The 14,444-nt window shown below is 63.4% G+C and overlaps 1 protein-coding gene across 1 annotated transcript; it reads left to right on the forward strand.

The window, feature by feature from the left end:
- The first annotated feature begins 6,817 nt into the window (after positions 1-6,817).
- Positions 6,818-13,459, forward strand: MAP1S (microtubule associated protein 1S). The gene is made up of 7 exons (XM_056119767.1): positions 6,818-6,955; positions 7,602-7,703; positions 8,121-8,203; positions 8,546-8,686; positions 8,808-11,097; positions 12,844-13,079; positions 13,272-13,459. Exons 1-7 carry the CDS (start codon positions 6,850-6,852, stop codon positions 13,425-13,427), a joined length of 3,114 nt encoding a protein of 1,037 aa, XP_055975742.1. The 5' UTR covers positions 6,818-6,849; the 3' UTR covers positions 13,428-13,459.
- The last annotated feature ends 985 nt before the right edge of the window (positions 13,460-14,444 follow it).

Genomic DNA, 14,444 nt, shown 5'->3' on the forward strand with positions numbered 1-14,444 from the left:
GGGCCCAGGACGCCTGATGGGGCGGGGCGCCGCGGCCGAGGGGGGGGTGGGCCGTGAGGCCGGGGGCGGCCCGCAGCGCCCCGCACGCGCGCGCGCACGCACGGACGCTGGGCGCGGGGCCCGGACGCGCGCAGGCTCCTCTTCCCGGCGCTCCGGGGCAGTCTCGGGCTCCCGCACCCTGAGCCACTCGGGCTGGATCCCGCTTTTACACGTAGGCAGACACCCTTCAATGCCCAGTTTGAATGTCCCCATCTCCAGGAAGCCGACCTTGATCCCCCCCAATGCAAAAAACAAAAGCCCAAACCAACCGAAAAAACCGTAAGGGGCTGGATCTGCAGTCTAGCGGGGAGGGCGTTTGCCTTGCATACAGCTGACTCGGAGTCAATCCCCCGCCCACCACAGGGTCCCCAGAAATCGCCAGGAATACAGAGCCAGGAGTAAGCTCTAATCAAGCCAGGTGTGGTCCCCAAGCAAAACAAAAACATCTTTCTGGACACGTCTCACCCTCCTGCTCTGCTCCTGACCCCTACTCCTGCCTGCTCACCATCCCCCGCCCCCCACCATCTGCCTGTAGCTTCACAAAGAACATACAACACGGGCTTTTATTTGTCCAGTGTCCAACTCTGCCCCAGCTCTGACCTCCAGCACGGCCTTGGGTGAGCCATCTAACGGTCCCGTGCCTCAGTTTCTCTACCTCCAGAATGGAGACAGTACTAGGATTTGCCTCACGGTGTCCGTGAGGGGCATTGCAGAGATTAGTATCTAAAAGTGGCTGCCCGAGGACTAGGACAGCGGCTAACCTGGATTTGATCCCCGGCATCCCACAGGGTCCCCCAATTCTGCAAGGAGTGATCCCTGAGCATAGAGCCAGGAGTAAGCCCTGAGTATTGTTGGGTTTGGCCCAAAACAAAAACTAACCAAAAAGTGATGCCTAAGTGCAGAGTCAGGAGTAAGTCCTGAACACCAGCAGGTGTGGCCCCCCCCCCAAAAAAAAACCCCAAAATTCAGAAACAAGGCTATCAAAGCAGTGATGCAGGAATCCACCTGCGTCTGACCCTGCAGCTTGGATTCTGGCACTGCCTGTCAGAAGGAAGATGTGGCGGAGATGACATGCTTGGAGAGACTGTCACTCCAGGGTTGGACAGAGCGTAGGGTGGCCCCTGGCCGAGCAATGCTCTATCTGGCTCCCTGAGCACAGCCTCAAGGTGGGGGTCTGCTCTCACGGCTTCACTGTGGAAGAACGACCCCATTCCGTATTTCCCTTCCCAGGTCTTCTTCAGGGTTTCCACATCCATCCTGACAAACAATCCCAACTTGGTCTGTGCTCTTGGAACTTTGTGGAACTAGAACGAAAGGGTCTTGTTCTGCACTCAGTCGTCATGAGGAATACCTTTTTCATGGCAGTGTAGTATTTCCGGGAAGGAGCCTGCCATTAGCTGTCTGTTCTCTGGCCAGTGCACCTTAAGATTGTTCCCTCTTTGGGCTTACATCCAAGGAACTGACTAGGACCTTGCGCAGGCTGGTGTCTGAGGGAGGAATCCACCCATCATAGGACACACACACATGCTCAGCATCACGAGATCACGAATCCACAGTCATATGCCAGACATGCCCCCCTCTTTGTTCTCTCGCTCTTCTCTTGTGGGACTCTGAGGGGCGTGTTCAGTGCCATGATACGCGCTCTATCAGGGGATTCCACATCTATGGGAACCTGATCTGCAGAGCGAGGCCCCTCCTTTCCAGAGCCTCAGCCCTGCCCCACCACATGGGCAGGGGGCGTCACCTTACCACCAGCTCAACCCTGCTCAGGGACAGCAGCAACAGCCCTGCTCTGCCTGCTGGGAGGAAGCGAGACCGGGGCCAGGAAACCTTGTCAGAGATTTTGTTTTGGGGCTGTGCCCAGCAGTGCTCAGGGCTGATTCCTGGCTCTGTGCTCAGGGATCGCTCCTGGAAGGGCTCAGGGCATCATGCAGGCTGTTGAGATTAGGCCCTGTCAGCTGCTTCCCTTGAACGATCTCCTTGACGCCCTGAAGATCCCTCCCTTTTTTTCCCCCTTTTTTTTTTTTTTTTTTTTTGCTTTTTAGGTCACACCTGGCGATTCACAGGGGTTACTCCTGGCTCTGTACTCAGGAATTACCCCTGGCGGTATTCAGGGGACCATATGGGATGCTTGGAATCGAACCCGGGTTGGCCAAGTGCAAGGCAAACGCCCTACCCGCTGTGCTATTGCTCCAGCCCCCAAGATTCCTCCCTTTACACGGAGCAGAAGGCAGCTCCGACACAGGTTCCGACAAGTCCCCGTGCCCACAGAGAGACTGAGACGCCTTTCACCTTCACCTGGTGCCATCCTCTCGGCAGGCTCTGGACCCCGATTTGCTCTGTCCCCTCGTGGCATTGCATCTCCCTCCTTCCCCTCAAGACCCTTCTAGGATCCAGCTCATTTTGTTTTGTTTGGGAGCTCCGGCCTGACTTCAAGGCCCACCTGCAGCCCCTCCTCTGTTCCTTCCCTCCCTCCCTGACTCCCTTCCTCCCTCCCCACTCAAATGGGACCTCAGGGTGCCTGGGGGAGGTGTGATCTTGGCTCACTGAAAGGGGGGGAGGGGAGGTCTCCAGGAGGGGAGTCTTCTTCCCTGGCCCCCCAGGTGAGCATCCTACGTCTTGGATGGACTCACTGTCAGCCTGCTCCCTCCCCTTCTCTCCTTTGTGGCCTCCAAGCCCAGGGCATGTGAGTTCAGATCATGGGCACAGGGAGAGGACTCCATGGCCTAAAGCATTGCTTTGCATGTGAGGCCATGAGTCTGATCCCAAGTGCTACCTGCATGCATCAAACTTGGTCCAGCAGCTGCACACAGGCATGCCTCTCGAGGGCCTCAGATTTCCACCTGCAAAATGGGTTGGCTGAAGAGGGGCGTGCCACAGAGACAGTCCAGAGGAGAAGGCACTTGCCTTGCACATGGGGCCTACTGAGATTCTACCCCGAGCCCCAGCAGGAGTGATCCCTGAGCACAGTTGGGGAGAGCCCCCAAATAGAAACCAGTAACGACGATGACGATGGTGATGAAATAGGTTGGCTGCCCTGTGACGTGTGCTCACGCGGTAAAATGCCTGGAACTGGCTCATGGTGCTACGCCCATTTTTATTCACTCACTTGATTATCGGGGGGGCTCCCAAGCAGTGTTTGGAGAGTCCAGGGGCCCGTGTGGGCTATTTTCTGTCAGCTGGGCTGCTGGTTCAGCACGAGATTCCCTTTGTCTCCCAGAGTGCTCAGGGGACCACTCTGGCCTGCACTTGCCTGAGTGCTGCTCAGACCAGGTCTCGGGGCCTTGGGCCTGCAAAGCACTCGCCTCGGGACTTCTCTCTGCTCCCCAATATCAGCTGTTTCTTGTCTTTTCCTTTCTCTTCCTTTCTTCCTTTGTTTTTCTCTCTTGCTTTCTTCCTTTCTCTTCCTCTCTCTTCCTTTCTCTTTTCCTCTCTTCCTCTTGTTTTCGCTTTCTAGCATCCTTCCTCTCCCTGTTTCAGAATTAAAGCCAGACACTCACAGCACAAGGGGAGAGCCCAGGGCTGGGCCTGTTCTCGCCACACTCCTGTTCTTGGAAGGACCCATTTTCCACTTCGCTCTGCTCCTCCCCTGTGGGAACGCCTGGAGGGTCAGGGAGGCCTGGCCCCCTCCTGGACCCAGAGACCCTGCATGGCCGTCCCCGGCCCTTCCTGCTTTTCCCCTGTCCAGCTCCACTGTGGCCTTGTGGCCTTTCTGGCCCTGCTCACGAGGCTTCCCCCTCACCCTGCCTTGGGTCCTTCCTTCACCTGGGGAGGGGCCACTCCCGGCCACGCTCGGCCCAGAGCTGCAGGCCAGCTGGGAACTTGTAGGAGCTGCCAGGCTGTGTGGCGCTGAGTGTGTGCCGCACCCTTGAACATTTTCCCTGAACTCCTGCTGGGTTCTCCTGTGCGCTATCCTTCTTCTTCCTCAAGTCCTGCCTCAGGAGCTGCCTCCACCAGGAAGGTCTTCTAGGTCCCTCCAGCTCGCTGTCATTAACAAATTCCTGCTTGCCTCCAGTATGTGGGCTCCCACATGACAGTGGCAAATCGCAGCCTGACCCCTCGGTCCCAGGCCTGTGGAGGGGGCTGGTCGTCCTCCCCTCACCTCACCCAGGTTAGCGGCTGGAGCGCAGGCTAACCAGAGCAGTGAGTCCAGAGGCCAAAGCACTCAGCGGCAGTTTCATCTGCTCCGGGGGTGCCGCAGCCTCCCAGGAGGCCCTGACCGGCACCCCATATGCCCCCACATCCCGTGGTCAGCCTCCAGCCTTCCTTGAGCCTGTTTGTGACCCCTCGGGATGTCATGTCTGGCTCTGGCTCTCTGAGGCGATTGGGGACCAGCAAGGACCGGGTTTGCTGAGTTAAAGCCTGGCACTTCCCTGCACCCTTCAAAGCTCGGTGTCCCCCTCCCAGCTGCCTTCCCTGCCTCCCTCACGCCTGTCCCCACCGCACTAGGATGGGGGCATCTACGTCCACCTTCTCTTGGAGATGAGATGTCCTCCAGGGCCAGCGCTAAGACCCTTTGGAGGTGCTAGCAAGATACGAAGGGTGTGTATGTCTTGAACAGACAAACGTGCAGATGCAGGAGGGCCTGGAGGCCAGGGGCCTGCACCTGTCCCTGTCCCTTAAATCCCCCCTGACCTCACCCACCATACTTAATGTGTCTGTGGGGCCTGAGCGAGCGACAGGACAGTGGGGAGGCCACTGGCCTTGCATGCAGTGAACCTGGGTTCAGTCTCTGGCATCCCATAGGGTCCCTTGAGGACCGCCAAGAATAATTCCTGAGTGCAGAGCCAGGAGTGAGCCCTGAGCACCGCAGGGTGTGACCCAAAAACACACACACAGGGGCTGGAGCGATAGCTCAGCAGATAGGGCGTTTGCCTTGCACGCGGCCGACCTGGGTTCAATTCCCAGCATCCCATATGGTCCCCCGAGCACCGCCAGGAGTAATTCCTGAGTGAAGAGCCAGGAGTAACCCCTGTGCATTGCCGGGTGTGACCCAAAAAGAAAAAAAAAAAACAAAAACACACACACACACAGACAAATAAATGTGTTTGCTCAGAGCCTGTGCGTTCTGTGGCGCCAAGATGAGCTAACACACAGGACATGGGCGGGGCGGGGGTGGGGGCAGGAGCGGGGCGCACTTGTGCCACACCTATCCCAGATGGGTAAGGTTGCTCCAGAGGGCCTGCATCTGGGCAGAGACCACAGTCTGTGGTTACTGGGGCCCCTCAAGCATCTGCCTGAAGGTAAGTGAGCTGAGGGCTGGTCAGTCCCGTCCTGGGGGCAGGACACGGCCCAGACACACCCACCCCCTCAATGCTCACAGGCCTGGAGCAGGGGGAGGGGCTCAGGATGCAGGAAGGATACCCACTGGTAGAGGAAGTGAAGGTTGGATCGCTCAGAGGCAAGTGGGCAGCCACTGTTACACACCCGCAGGGGAGGAAGTCCTGCTCCACAGCCCAGGGTGGGGGGTGGGGCCTCCCGGACCTCTGCTCTGCTCAGTGGCCAGACCTCTGCATGACTCAGCGGCCGCTCCCTGTGGGCTTTTCATGCCCCCAAAGATGCGGAGCTAGCAGCCCACCCTTCTGGGGTCCCCTGTCAGGGACCTGGGGCTTGGCACCACCCTGGCTCGAGATGGCTGTGGAATCCTCCTGTGCTGAGCCTCTCCTTTGCCTCCTAGGGGCCCATTGACTTGGTTTCTCGGATCTTCTGAGCAGCTCAGCCATGTGTTGGCTAGTACATGTACCCCGTGCTTCATAGGCAGGTGCCCCCACGCACACCCTGCTCCAGGCCTGGGCTCGCCAGAGGATGCATCTCAAACACACTTGCATTTTCTTAGCTCCAAAAACCTGAATCTGTCACAAAAGCTCTTGCCCCACTGCACATACCTGGCAAACTCCTACCCACCTCTCAAAGCCCTCCCTGAAAGACACCTTTCTTTTGCTCTTCAGACTCTGCCCTCAGGAGCTGGGAAAGTCCAGTTCTGTTAGGATCCACCTGACTTTGAAGGGAGTTCCCACAGGGAGGGATTCAAATTGACGAGGGAGGCATAAGCACAAGGCTTGTTGAATGAATGAATGAGCAGACTGATGAGTGGATTAATGATTGGGTGAGTGAGTGAATTTGTGCATGAACAAATGAATGAGTGAGATTGATCCCACAAATGAAAGACCTAATGAAAACATAAATGTCTGGGTGAAGAAAGGCTGGATAAACAGGCGGGTGAGAGAATGATCACACCAGTGAATACATATGTGGGTGAATGAATGCACGAGTGTAGAAACGAATGTGCGAGAGGATGAGTGAACAAATGAACCAGTGGATGGATTAAGGATGGGTGCAGGCGTGAACTTGTGCATGGAGGAGTGAATGAAATAATGACTGAGTGAATTTGTGAATAAATGAATGCATGCGTGAACAAATGGAGAAGAAAGTGAGGGCTTCAGTGAGCGGACCAGTGAATGAGTGAACTGATGGATTAAGGATGGGTGCGGGAGCGAATTTGTGCTTGAGCAAATAAACAAGCGAATGAGAGGATGATGGACTCTGTGAACGAATGAATGCGTGAGGAAACCAATGAATGGGGAAGTGATTGGGTGCATCCCTGAGCAGACGAATGAATGAGTGGGCGGAGCACTGGATGGGAGAGCGCAAGGTCACTCGGGAGCGCCCCCGCCAGGCACCAGCAGCCCCTTCGCCTCCCCGCCGGGTGGGGGCCGGCGCGCCAAGGGCGGGGCTTCCGGGCGGGGTCTCGGCGCTTCCGGTGCGGCCCCTTTAAGGGGCGTGGCCTGCGGGCCGGTAGGGCGGGCGAAGATGGCGGCTGCGGGGCCGGCTCGGGCCGCGGCGCTGCTGCTGGTGGTGGGCGGCGAGTGTGGCTGCCCCGAGCTGCTGACCTACGTGCTGGAGGAGCTCGAGCGAGGTGGGCGGCGGGCCGGGGTCCCGGGCGCGTGCAGTGCAGGGTGGCCGGGCCGGCGGTGAGCGCGGCCGAGGCCCTGGGAGCCCCGGGGCGGGGTGCGGAGCCGCGGGCGGGCGGGGCGGGGCCGCGCGGGGTCCGGGCCGGGGCGAGGGGCGCCGCGGGGCCCCCTTTCTCCCCATTGCGGGTGCAGGCGCTAATTGGGGCGTGGGCGGCGCGGCCCGCCCGCGGGCTTTGGCAGCTCTCGAGGTGACTCACAGATGCACCTGTCAGCTCACCTGGCAGCGGCTGGGCATGGCGTGGGGGAGGCGGGGGGCGTGGTGCGCCTCGTGCGCGCGCGCGGCGGGGTTGGGGGCGCGCGGCCCGCGGCTGGCGCAGCGTCCTGGGGCGTGGGGGTGCCCCACCCCGTCTTGCAGGTGGGGAGGGTTGGCTGCGGTCCCCTGGAGGGGGGTGCCACAGGACCCATACCAAGTTGCGAGCTGCCCCGTGTCGGGACGTCCAGAGGGCCTGGCTGGAGAAGGGGCTGGCGGAGCGTCCCGAGTCTCTTCCCTGGCAGCACCACGAGGCCCAGACGCCGCGTTTGCGTGGGGAGCCTGCTGACCTCCTCACCCAGAACCACACCCCCCCCTCTCCCCCCACCCGCTGTCCCCAGGCATCCGGTCTTGGGAGCTAGACGCGGCTGTGTGCAGCCTGGACGAGCAGCTCCGAGCCTTCGCCGCGAGGCACTCAGCCACCTTCTCCAACATCGTCAGAGGTGAGCGCAGTGTCCTGGGCAGGGGGGTACTGGGTCTGGGGGTGATGAGAGGGGAGCCCGGAGCAGGGCCAGGCAGTCCCCAAGACCCCAACAGCTCTGAGTCATGTCCCGGCAGCCCAACCAGGGAAGGAAGCATCCGTCACCTCATTGTCCCCATGGCTCCCTCCGCTTCCTGCCTCCCTGCCTGTTGGGCTGGACGTCTCATCCACGTGACCCTAGTGACAGCTGAGCGGGGCGTCCACATCCCAGTCTGCGTCCAGCACCAGGGATGAGTGGCCAGAAGGGTGCTGGGTCCAGGTGCGGGCCCAGCTCAGCCCTGTGCTGTCCCCACCCCTGGCTTCATCCCACCCCTGTCCGTTATTCCCGGGACTCTAGCTGGGCTGGACACCCCTCACTCACCGTCCTCACATCCCCTAGGTCAGCGGAGTCTGCATCACCGCGGAGATACCCTAGAGACCCTGGTTCTCCTGAACCCGTCAGACAAGTCGCTGAGTGATGAGGTAGGGCACTGCTGCCCTCACTGTATCTGCTAGCATCTTAGCATGGCTCACCCCGACCTAGGATATTCGCATGAGGGGCACCAGTCTGAAATTCCCTCCCTGCCCTCTTGCATCTTGTGGCCTCAAGGTTGGGGTCCTGAGAGGTAGTTGCAGAGCCCAGAAAGGGCTCGGGGGGCTTCCAGGAGGAGGGGATACAGAGCTGGGTTTTGTAGGATGCACTGGAGTTTCCTGGAGGGATGTCCCAGGCTGCTCTCCCACTTCTAGGGATGGAGGGACAGGGAGGTGGGCTTAGATCCTCCTCCACGGGAGGATGCTGAGGATCTCTCCCTTCCCTGGCCGCAGCTCCGGACCCTGCTGCTGGACCCAGCTCCTCACAAGCTGCTGGTGCTGGCCGGGCCCTGCCTGGAGCAAACTGGGGAGCTGGTCCTGCAGTCGGGGTGCTTCTCGCCCCGCCACTTCCTGCAGGTCCTGGGAGACCAAGAGGTGAGCAGTGGTCCTCCATCCTGGCTGACTGCTGGGCACTCGGGAGGGTGTGGTAGAACCTTCCAGACCCTCCACGGGCCCCCTGCATGCATGGCCTTAGAGCATGTGCCCCGCCCTGCAGATCCAGGACCTCCTGACCTCCACCCCGCTGCCTGCCAAGCCGGCCCAGCTGACCATCGCATGCCCGGAGCTCGGAGACTGGGCCCAGCTGGCGACTGAGGTACCGGCGCTGCAGGGGCGACTGCAACTGCGGCTGAACCCGCCGGGGCGGCCGCCAGCAGGCGCGGGGCTGCGCGAGCTCCTGCAGGCAGTGGCTGAGTCGCTGGAGCCGCCGTCGCCCTTCGAGCTGCTGGAGCCACCGGCCTCCGTGGGCTTCCTGCGGCTGGCGCGGCCCTGCTGCTACGTGTTCCCGGGGGGCCTGGGCGACGCCGCCTTCTTCGCTGTCAACGGCTTCACCGTGCTGGTCAACGGCGGGTCCAACCCCAAGTCCAGCTTTTGGAAGCTGGTGCGCCACCTGGACCGCGTGGACGCCGTGCTGGTGACGCACGCGGGCGCCGACAGTCTGCCTGGCCTCAACAGCCTGCTGCGGCGCAAGCTGGCGGAGCGGGAGGAGGCGGCGGCGCCAGCGGGGGGACCCGGCGCGGCCCCCGACGAGCGTCTGCGCCGCCTCATCTCGCCCGCGCTCGGCGTGGTCTTCCTGAACGCGCGCGCGGCCGCCACGTCGCGCCTTCTGCGAGGCCCTGACGACGCGCGCCTGGCGCTCAGCCTGCTGGGCCGCCTGGGCTTGGCGCCGCTGCCGCTGAGCCGGGGAGCCGCCGAGCCCGCGCCCACCGTGCTCTTCCAGAAGCTGGGCGTGGGCCGCCTGGACATGTACGTGCTGCACCCGCCGAGCGCTGCCAGCACCGCCCGCGCGCCCGCGGGTCCCCCGGCCGCCGCGTCCGCCGTCTGCGCGCTGCTCGTGTGGCACCCGGCAGGCCCCGCCGACAAGGTGGTGCGGGTGCTGTTCCCCGGCTGCACCCCGCCCGCGCGCCTGCTGGACGGCCTGCTGGGCCTGCAGCACCTGGGATTCCTGCGGGAGCCCGTGGTCACCCCGCAGGACCTGGCGGCGCCCCGGCGCGCCGAGAGCCGGGAGAGCCTGGGCTCGCGGGACGGCGCCCTCCGGAGGGAGCCGCGCACCGCCCCCGCATCTGCCCGGCCGGCCCCGGAACGCGCAGGGCTGGCCCGCAAAGAAGCCCCGCGCGCGGAGCCTGCGCGCCGAGCGCCTGAGAGGGAGGCCCGGGCATCCCGGGAGGTGAAGAAGGACCCCAGGCCCGGCTCCCTGCGCACCCAACCCGCCTCCACAGAGCCGCGCCCCGCGAAGAAGCCGGGGCTTCCTGCAGCGTCCAAGCCCCGCCGAGCCGCAGGCGCCCCGCGCCCTGGGGTGCCCCCGGTGGAGAACGGCCCCCGCAGTCCCCCTCACGTGCCAGGGACAGGGACTGGCCCCATGATAGAGGAGGTTGGGGGTGCCGGGGAGCCCCCACGCACGGATGGACCCGATCCCCAGATGGCGCGTGAGCCCTCCCTGAACCTTCCTTTGGGCCCCTGCACCCCGCGGCCTCGCACCCCTTCGCCCGCCAGCGCCCCCCAGGGCCCGGCCGAGAGCAGTGGCCGCCTGTCACTCAGCCCCACAGTGACCACTCCCTCACTGCCCGCCGAGGTGGGCTCCCCTCACTCCACCGAGGTGGACGAGTCGCTGTCCGTTTCCTTCGAGCAGGCGCTGCCGCCCGCCGCCGCCGCCGATGCGGGGCTCAGCCTCCCGCTGCGCGTCGCCCGGGCGCAGCGCTCTGCGTCCCCCCATGATGTGGACCTGTGCTTGGTGTCCCCCTGCGAGTTCCAGCATCGTCGGGCCATTGCCCTGGCACCCGCCTCCCCCGGCAGCTCGGACGGCAGCAGCGCCCGCTCCCAGGAGCGTGCGCGCGCCCCCGGGCTGGAGGAAACACCCCCCAGCTCCGTGAGTGAGTCGCTCCCCACCTTGTCCGACTCGGACCCGCTGCCCGCCCCTGGCCCCGCGGACTCGGACGACGACACCGAGGGCTTCGCAGTGCCCCGCCACGACCCGCTGCCGGACCCCCTGAAGTTCCCCCCGCCGCTGCCCACCCCGCCCAGCATTTGCATGGTGGACCCAGAGATGTTGACCCTCCAGCCCGCCAGCGCGCCAGAGGGGCGCAGCCGCAAGTCCCAGGCGCGTCCTCACTTGGGCTTGGCCACCCCCAAAGCTGCTCCAACGACCACGGCCAAAACCAAGGGGCCAGCAGGCATTGAGCGAGGCAGCCGGCCCCCGAGCAGCCGGAGTGAGTCCAGCACCCAGGCTGGCCGGGCACCCCTGTCCAGGAAGGCCTCTGCCCCCAAGGCAACCCCCCGGGGCCCTGCTGGTGAGTATTGGTGGGCATGAGGTCCCCTGTGTGGTGGGGGTGTCTAGGCTAGAACTGCAGCGGGGCTGTGTTTCTTCTGCTCACGGCGGGGCCACAGGGGACAGGGCCGGCAATGCTGGTGGCCACTGCTTCAGGCCCCTTTGTCCAGCTACCAGGAGCCGCCCCCATCCTGAGGTGCAGAGGACAGCACAATCAGCCTCGGGACATGGTGGGGACAGGCAGCCACTGCCCCCTGGGAGTGGGGAGGGGGCTCCAGGGTTTTTAGGGTGCTGCTGCAGCACCTCCCTTCTGGAACTTTCCCTCTCCTGGGAAGTCCCCGCACCTGAGTCCTGCCTGGCCTCCTTTTGGGAACCCCTGGATATGTTGTTCCTGCCCAGTGTCACTCAGGCCCCTGCCCCAGGGACTGGTGTCCTCTGCATGTATCTGTCCTGGGACCCAGGCTGGCTCCTGGTGTCTCGGCCTGTTGTTAGGCGTGTTTTGGCTCCCAGGGCTAGAGGTCTGCTGACTTCAGAGTTGATTTTTGTTTGTTTTCGGGCTACGCTCAGCCATGCTCAGGGTTTACTCCTGACTCTGGGCTCAGGGATCAGATGGGGTAGGCCAGTCCCCTCCCCAATGTCCTGTCGCTCAGGCCCTCAAGGTTGAGTTCTTCATTGTCCTAGGGGTCCCCCGGGCGGCACTGGGACCCCTGGCCCTACAGGGACCTCGCACACGCAGTCAGTATCTTCTGGAGGCGGGAGCCCCAGAGGCTGCTGGGCTGAGGCCCAGGGCTGCATTTCCAGACAACTTGCCCTTCCACCTTGTGCCTTCTCTCACCTACTTGGGGACAACCCCCGCCTGCCCAGCCATGTCCCCGCGCCCCTCTGCGGGGTCATGAGCCTCCCCAGAGGTTACATGGGGCTCTTCCTGATTCCCTCCCGGCAGCAGTGTGCAGGGTCCCTAAGGTGGGTAGACTGGAGTGGCTCCTGCAGGGCCCCATGGGCCTCGGGTCAGCTCGGCTGCAGCTTCCCGGGAAGCTTGGCTTCCTCACCTCCTGGGTTTTGCTGGAGGGACCACAAATGGGGGCACCCATTGGTCCTCAGAGGGCCTTCCCGTCCCACACCTGCTCCCTGTGGTGGAGGCGGGGCGCCCCGCGGGTGTTCTTGGAGTTTTGCACCCCCAGGTTTCTGATTTTGACAGACTGTCTGCAGTGAACCCACAGGCATCACCCAGGGCTGCCCGGGGGGGCAGAGCCCTACACCCTGTCAACCTCTGGGGCACCCAGGTCCACCCCTTGGCTGAGCGCCTTCGTTCTCGGACGTCTGCCAGCTGCTGGACCTGGTGCCTGCCTGCAGCCATTGTGACCACGTAGCTTGGTTTGGGGGTCACTCCCTGCAGAGCTCGGGAGGCTGGCCCCAGGTCCTGCGTGCACAGTGCCCTCTGCTGTGAGACTTTTCTGCCCAGCACCTCTGCAGGCAGCCGCACCCTGTGCCAGCCTCCTGCCTCCCATGCCCCCCTGTGACCATTTCCCTGTCTCTATTCCCCCCACCCTCCCTGAATGACAGACCTCTACCGCCTCTCTCGAGAAGCCTACCTTTCCTCTGACCTCGCGGGGGTGTGGGCCCAGGTCTCCCGGCACTGAGCCAGTTGTCGCTCACCAAACTGATGGCCCCAGGCGGGGAGGGCCCGGCCCAGGGCAGAGAGCTGGGAGTCGGGTCTCGCCCTGCGTGTCCCAGGAGCTCCCCGCCCACCTGTCCCTTTTGCCCACAGGACCTGCCAGCAGCCGTTCCAGTGGGTCATCAGCCCCCGCGGGCTGCCCCATCTACCTGGACCTGGCCTATCTGCCCGGTGGGGGCAGCGCTCACCTGTTGGACGAGGAATTCTTCCGGCGTGTGCGTGCACTCTGCTACGTCATCAGCGGCCAGGACCAGCGGCGCGAAGAGGGGCTGCGGGCCGTGCTGGACGCCCTGCTGGCGGCCAAGCAGCAGTGGGAGCGAGACCTGAAGGTGAGCTTGGACCCCACAGGGGTCACCTCCCCACACACCAACCAGGGCCCCTCCTGCCACAGGCCTGCGACTCAAGGTGGCTGGGCATCAGGGTGGGGTCCCATGGTCTGACCTGGGGAGATGGGGGGGAGCCGGAACCCAGCGGGGGGCCTCAGTCGAGGTCCCCCTCACTCCCACTCTCGGCCGCTCCAGGTCACCTTGATCCCCACCTTCGACTCCGTGACCATGCACGAGTGGTACGAGGAGACGCACGCGCGGCACTCGGCGCTGGGCATCACGGTCCTGGGCAGCAACAGCACGGTGTCCATGCAGGACGAGGCCTTCCCTGCCTGCAAGGTGGAATTCTAGCCCCGCCTGGAATAAACCTGCTGAGTACCTCGTTTCTGCTGTGCATGCGAGTGATGGGGCTACTGGGACCCAGTGTGTCAGGATCCTGGGGCAGGACCACATGGAGACACAGACCGATATGGGGGGGTGCAGGCTGCGTCCCCAGGCCCCCACGTGGGGAGAGGCACCGGGACCCCCAGGACCTACCTGCAGGGGCTGGCTGCCCTCCCTGGACCCAGTGGTCCCTACTGCCCAACCCAGCAGAGGGGCAAGCGCAGAGAACAGAACCCTCCCGCCCCCTGAGCCGCTGGGTTGGAGGCAGCACCCAGCTGGCAGGAAGGGAAACAGCAGATGGGAGAAGGGGGGAAGTTCACGACCTGCACCCCAACACAGCACAGGGTGCCCCAAGCCCACTTTGTGATCCCTGAGTACCACTGGGCTCCAACACCAGGAAATAAATCACTGCAGTGGACACTGGAAATGCATCAGCCGCTGCGACCTGGCAGTATTGGACATTCACACCTACCGGACGCTGCTTCTCCAAGGAGCCCTGGGCCAGGCCTGCAAGTCCTGCCCACAGCGCCTGCCCCAACCCTGAGCCTCCCTTGTGGCCGGAGAGGGGGCTTCTTGTTGGCACCCCACACAGCCCAGCCACTTGGCATTTCCCATGCTTGCAACGCTGGGCTCCTCCAGGGGACTTCCATACCCTCTCTGGTGCACATGGAGCATGCCCATCCAATGGGCGCCCCACCTCTCCTGTCTCCCCTGTCTGACTCTTGTCTGTCTGTCTGTCCTGCTGTACCCCACACCAGGGAGAGGGTGGTGCAGGCAGCTGTGCTCTCAGCTTGCCTCACCCCCTCCTGGGAAGCCCCCAGCTCTGGGCACCAGCAGTCCTACCCCACATACTTGCGTGGGCCCTGGGGAGCCGGAAGCAGACTAGGTGGGCGGGCCCAGGAGGAGGAACTCAGGCGCTGCGGTCTGAACTGGGAGGGGGGGGGGCTGAGCTTCCCTGGATGGGACAGAGGGGCTGAGGGTCCG

Source organism: Sorex fumeus, unplaced genomic scaffold (assembly GCF_029834395.1).
Source record: "Sorex fumeus unplaced genomic scaffold, SorFum_2.1 ptg000041l, whole genome shotgun sequence".
In the NCBI taxonomy this organism is placed as follows: Eukaryota; Metazoa; Chordata; class Mammalia; order Eulipotyphla; family Soricidae; genus Sorex; species Sorex fumeus.

Excerpts from the sequence above, each read along its gene's own strand:
- MAP1S (XM_056119767.1), top strand. The coding sequence starts at position 6,850 with ATGGCGGCTGCGGGGCCGGCTCGGGCCGCGGCGCTGCTGCTGGTGGTG. Across the intron at positions 6,956-7,601 it reads GCTGGAGGAGCTCGAGCGAG|GCATCCGGTCTTGGGAGCTA; the intron begins GTGGGCGGCGGG and ends CGCTGTCCCCAG. Across the intron at positions 13,080-13,271 it reads AGTGGGAGCGAGACCTGAAG|GTCACCTTGATCCCCACCTT; the intron begins GTGAGCTTGGAC and ends CGGCCGCTCCAG.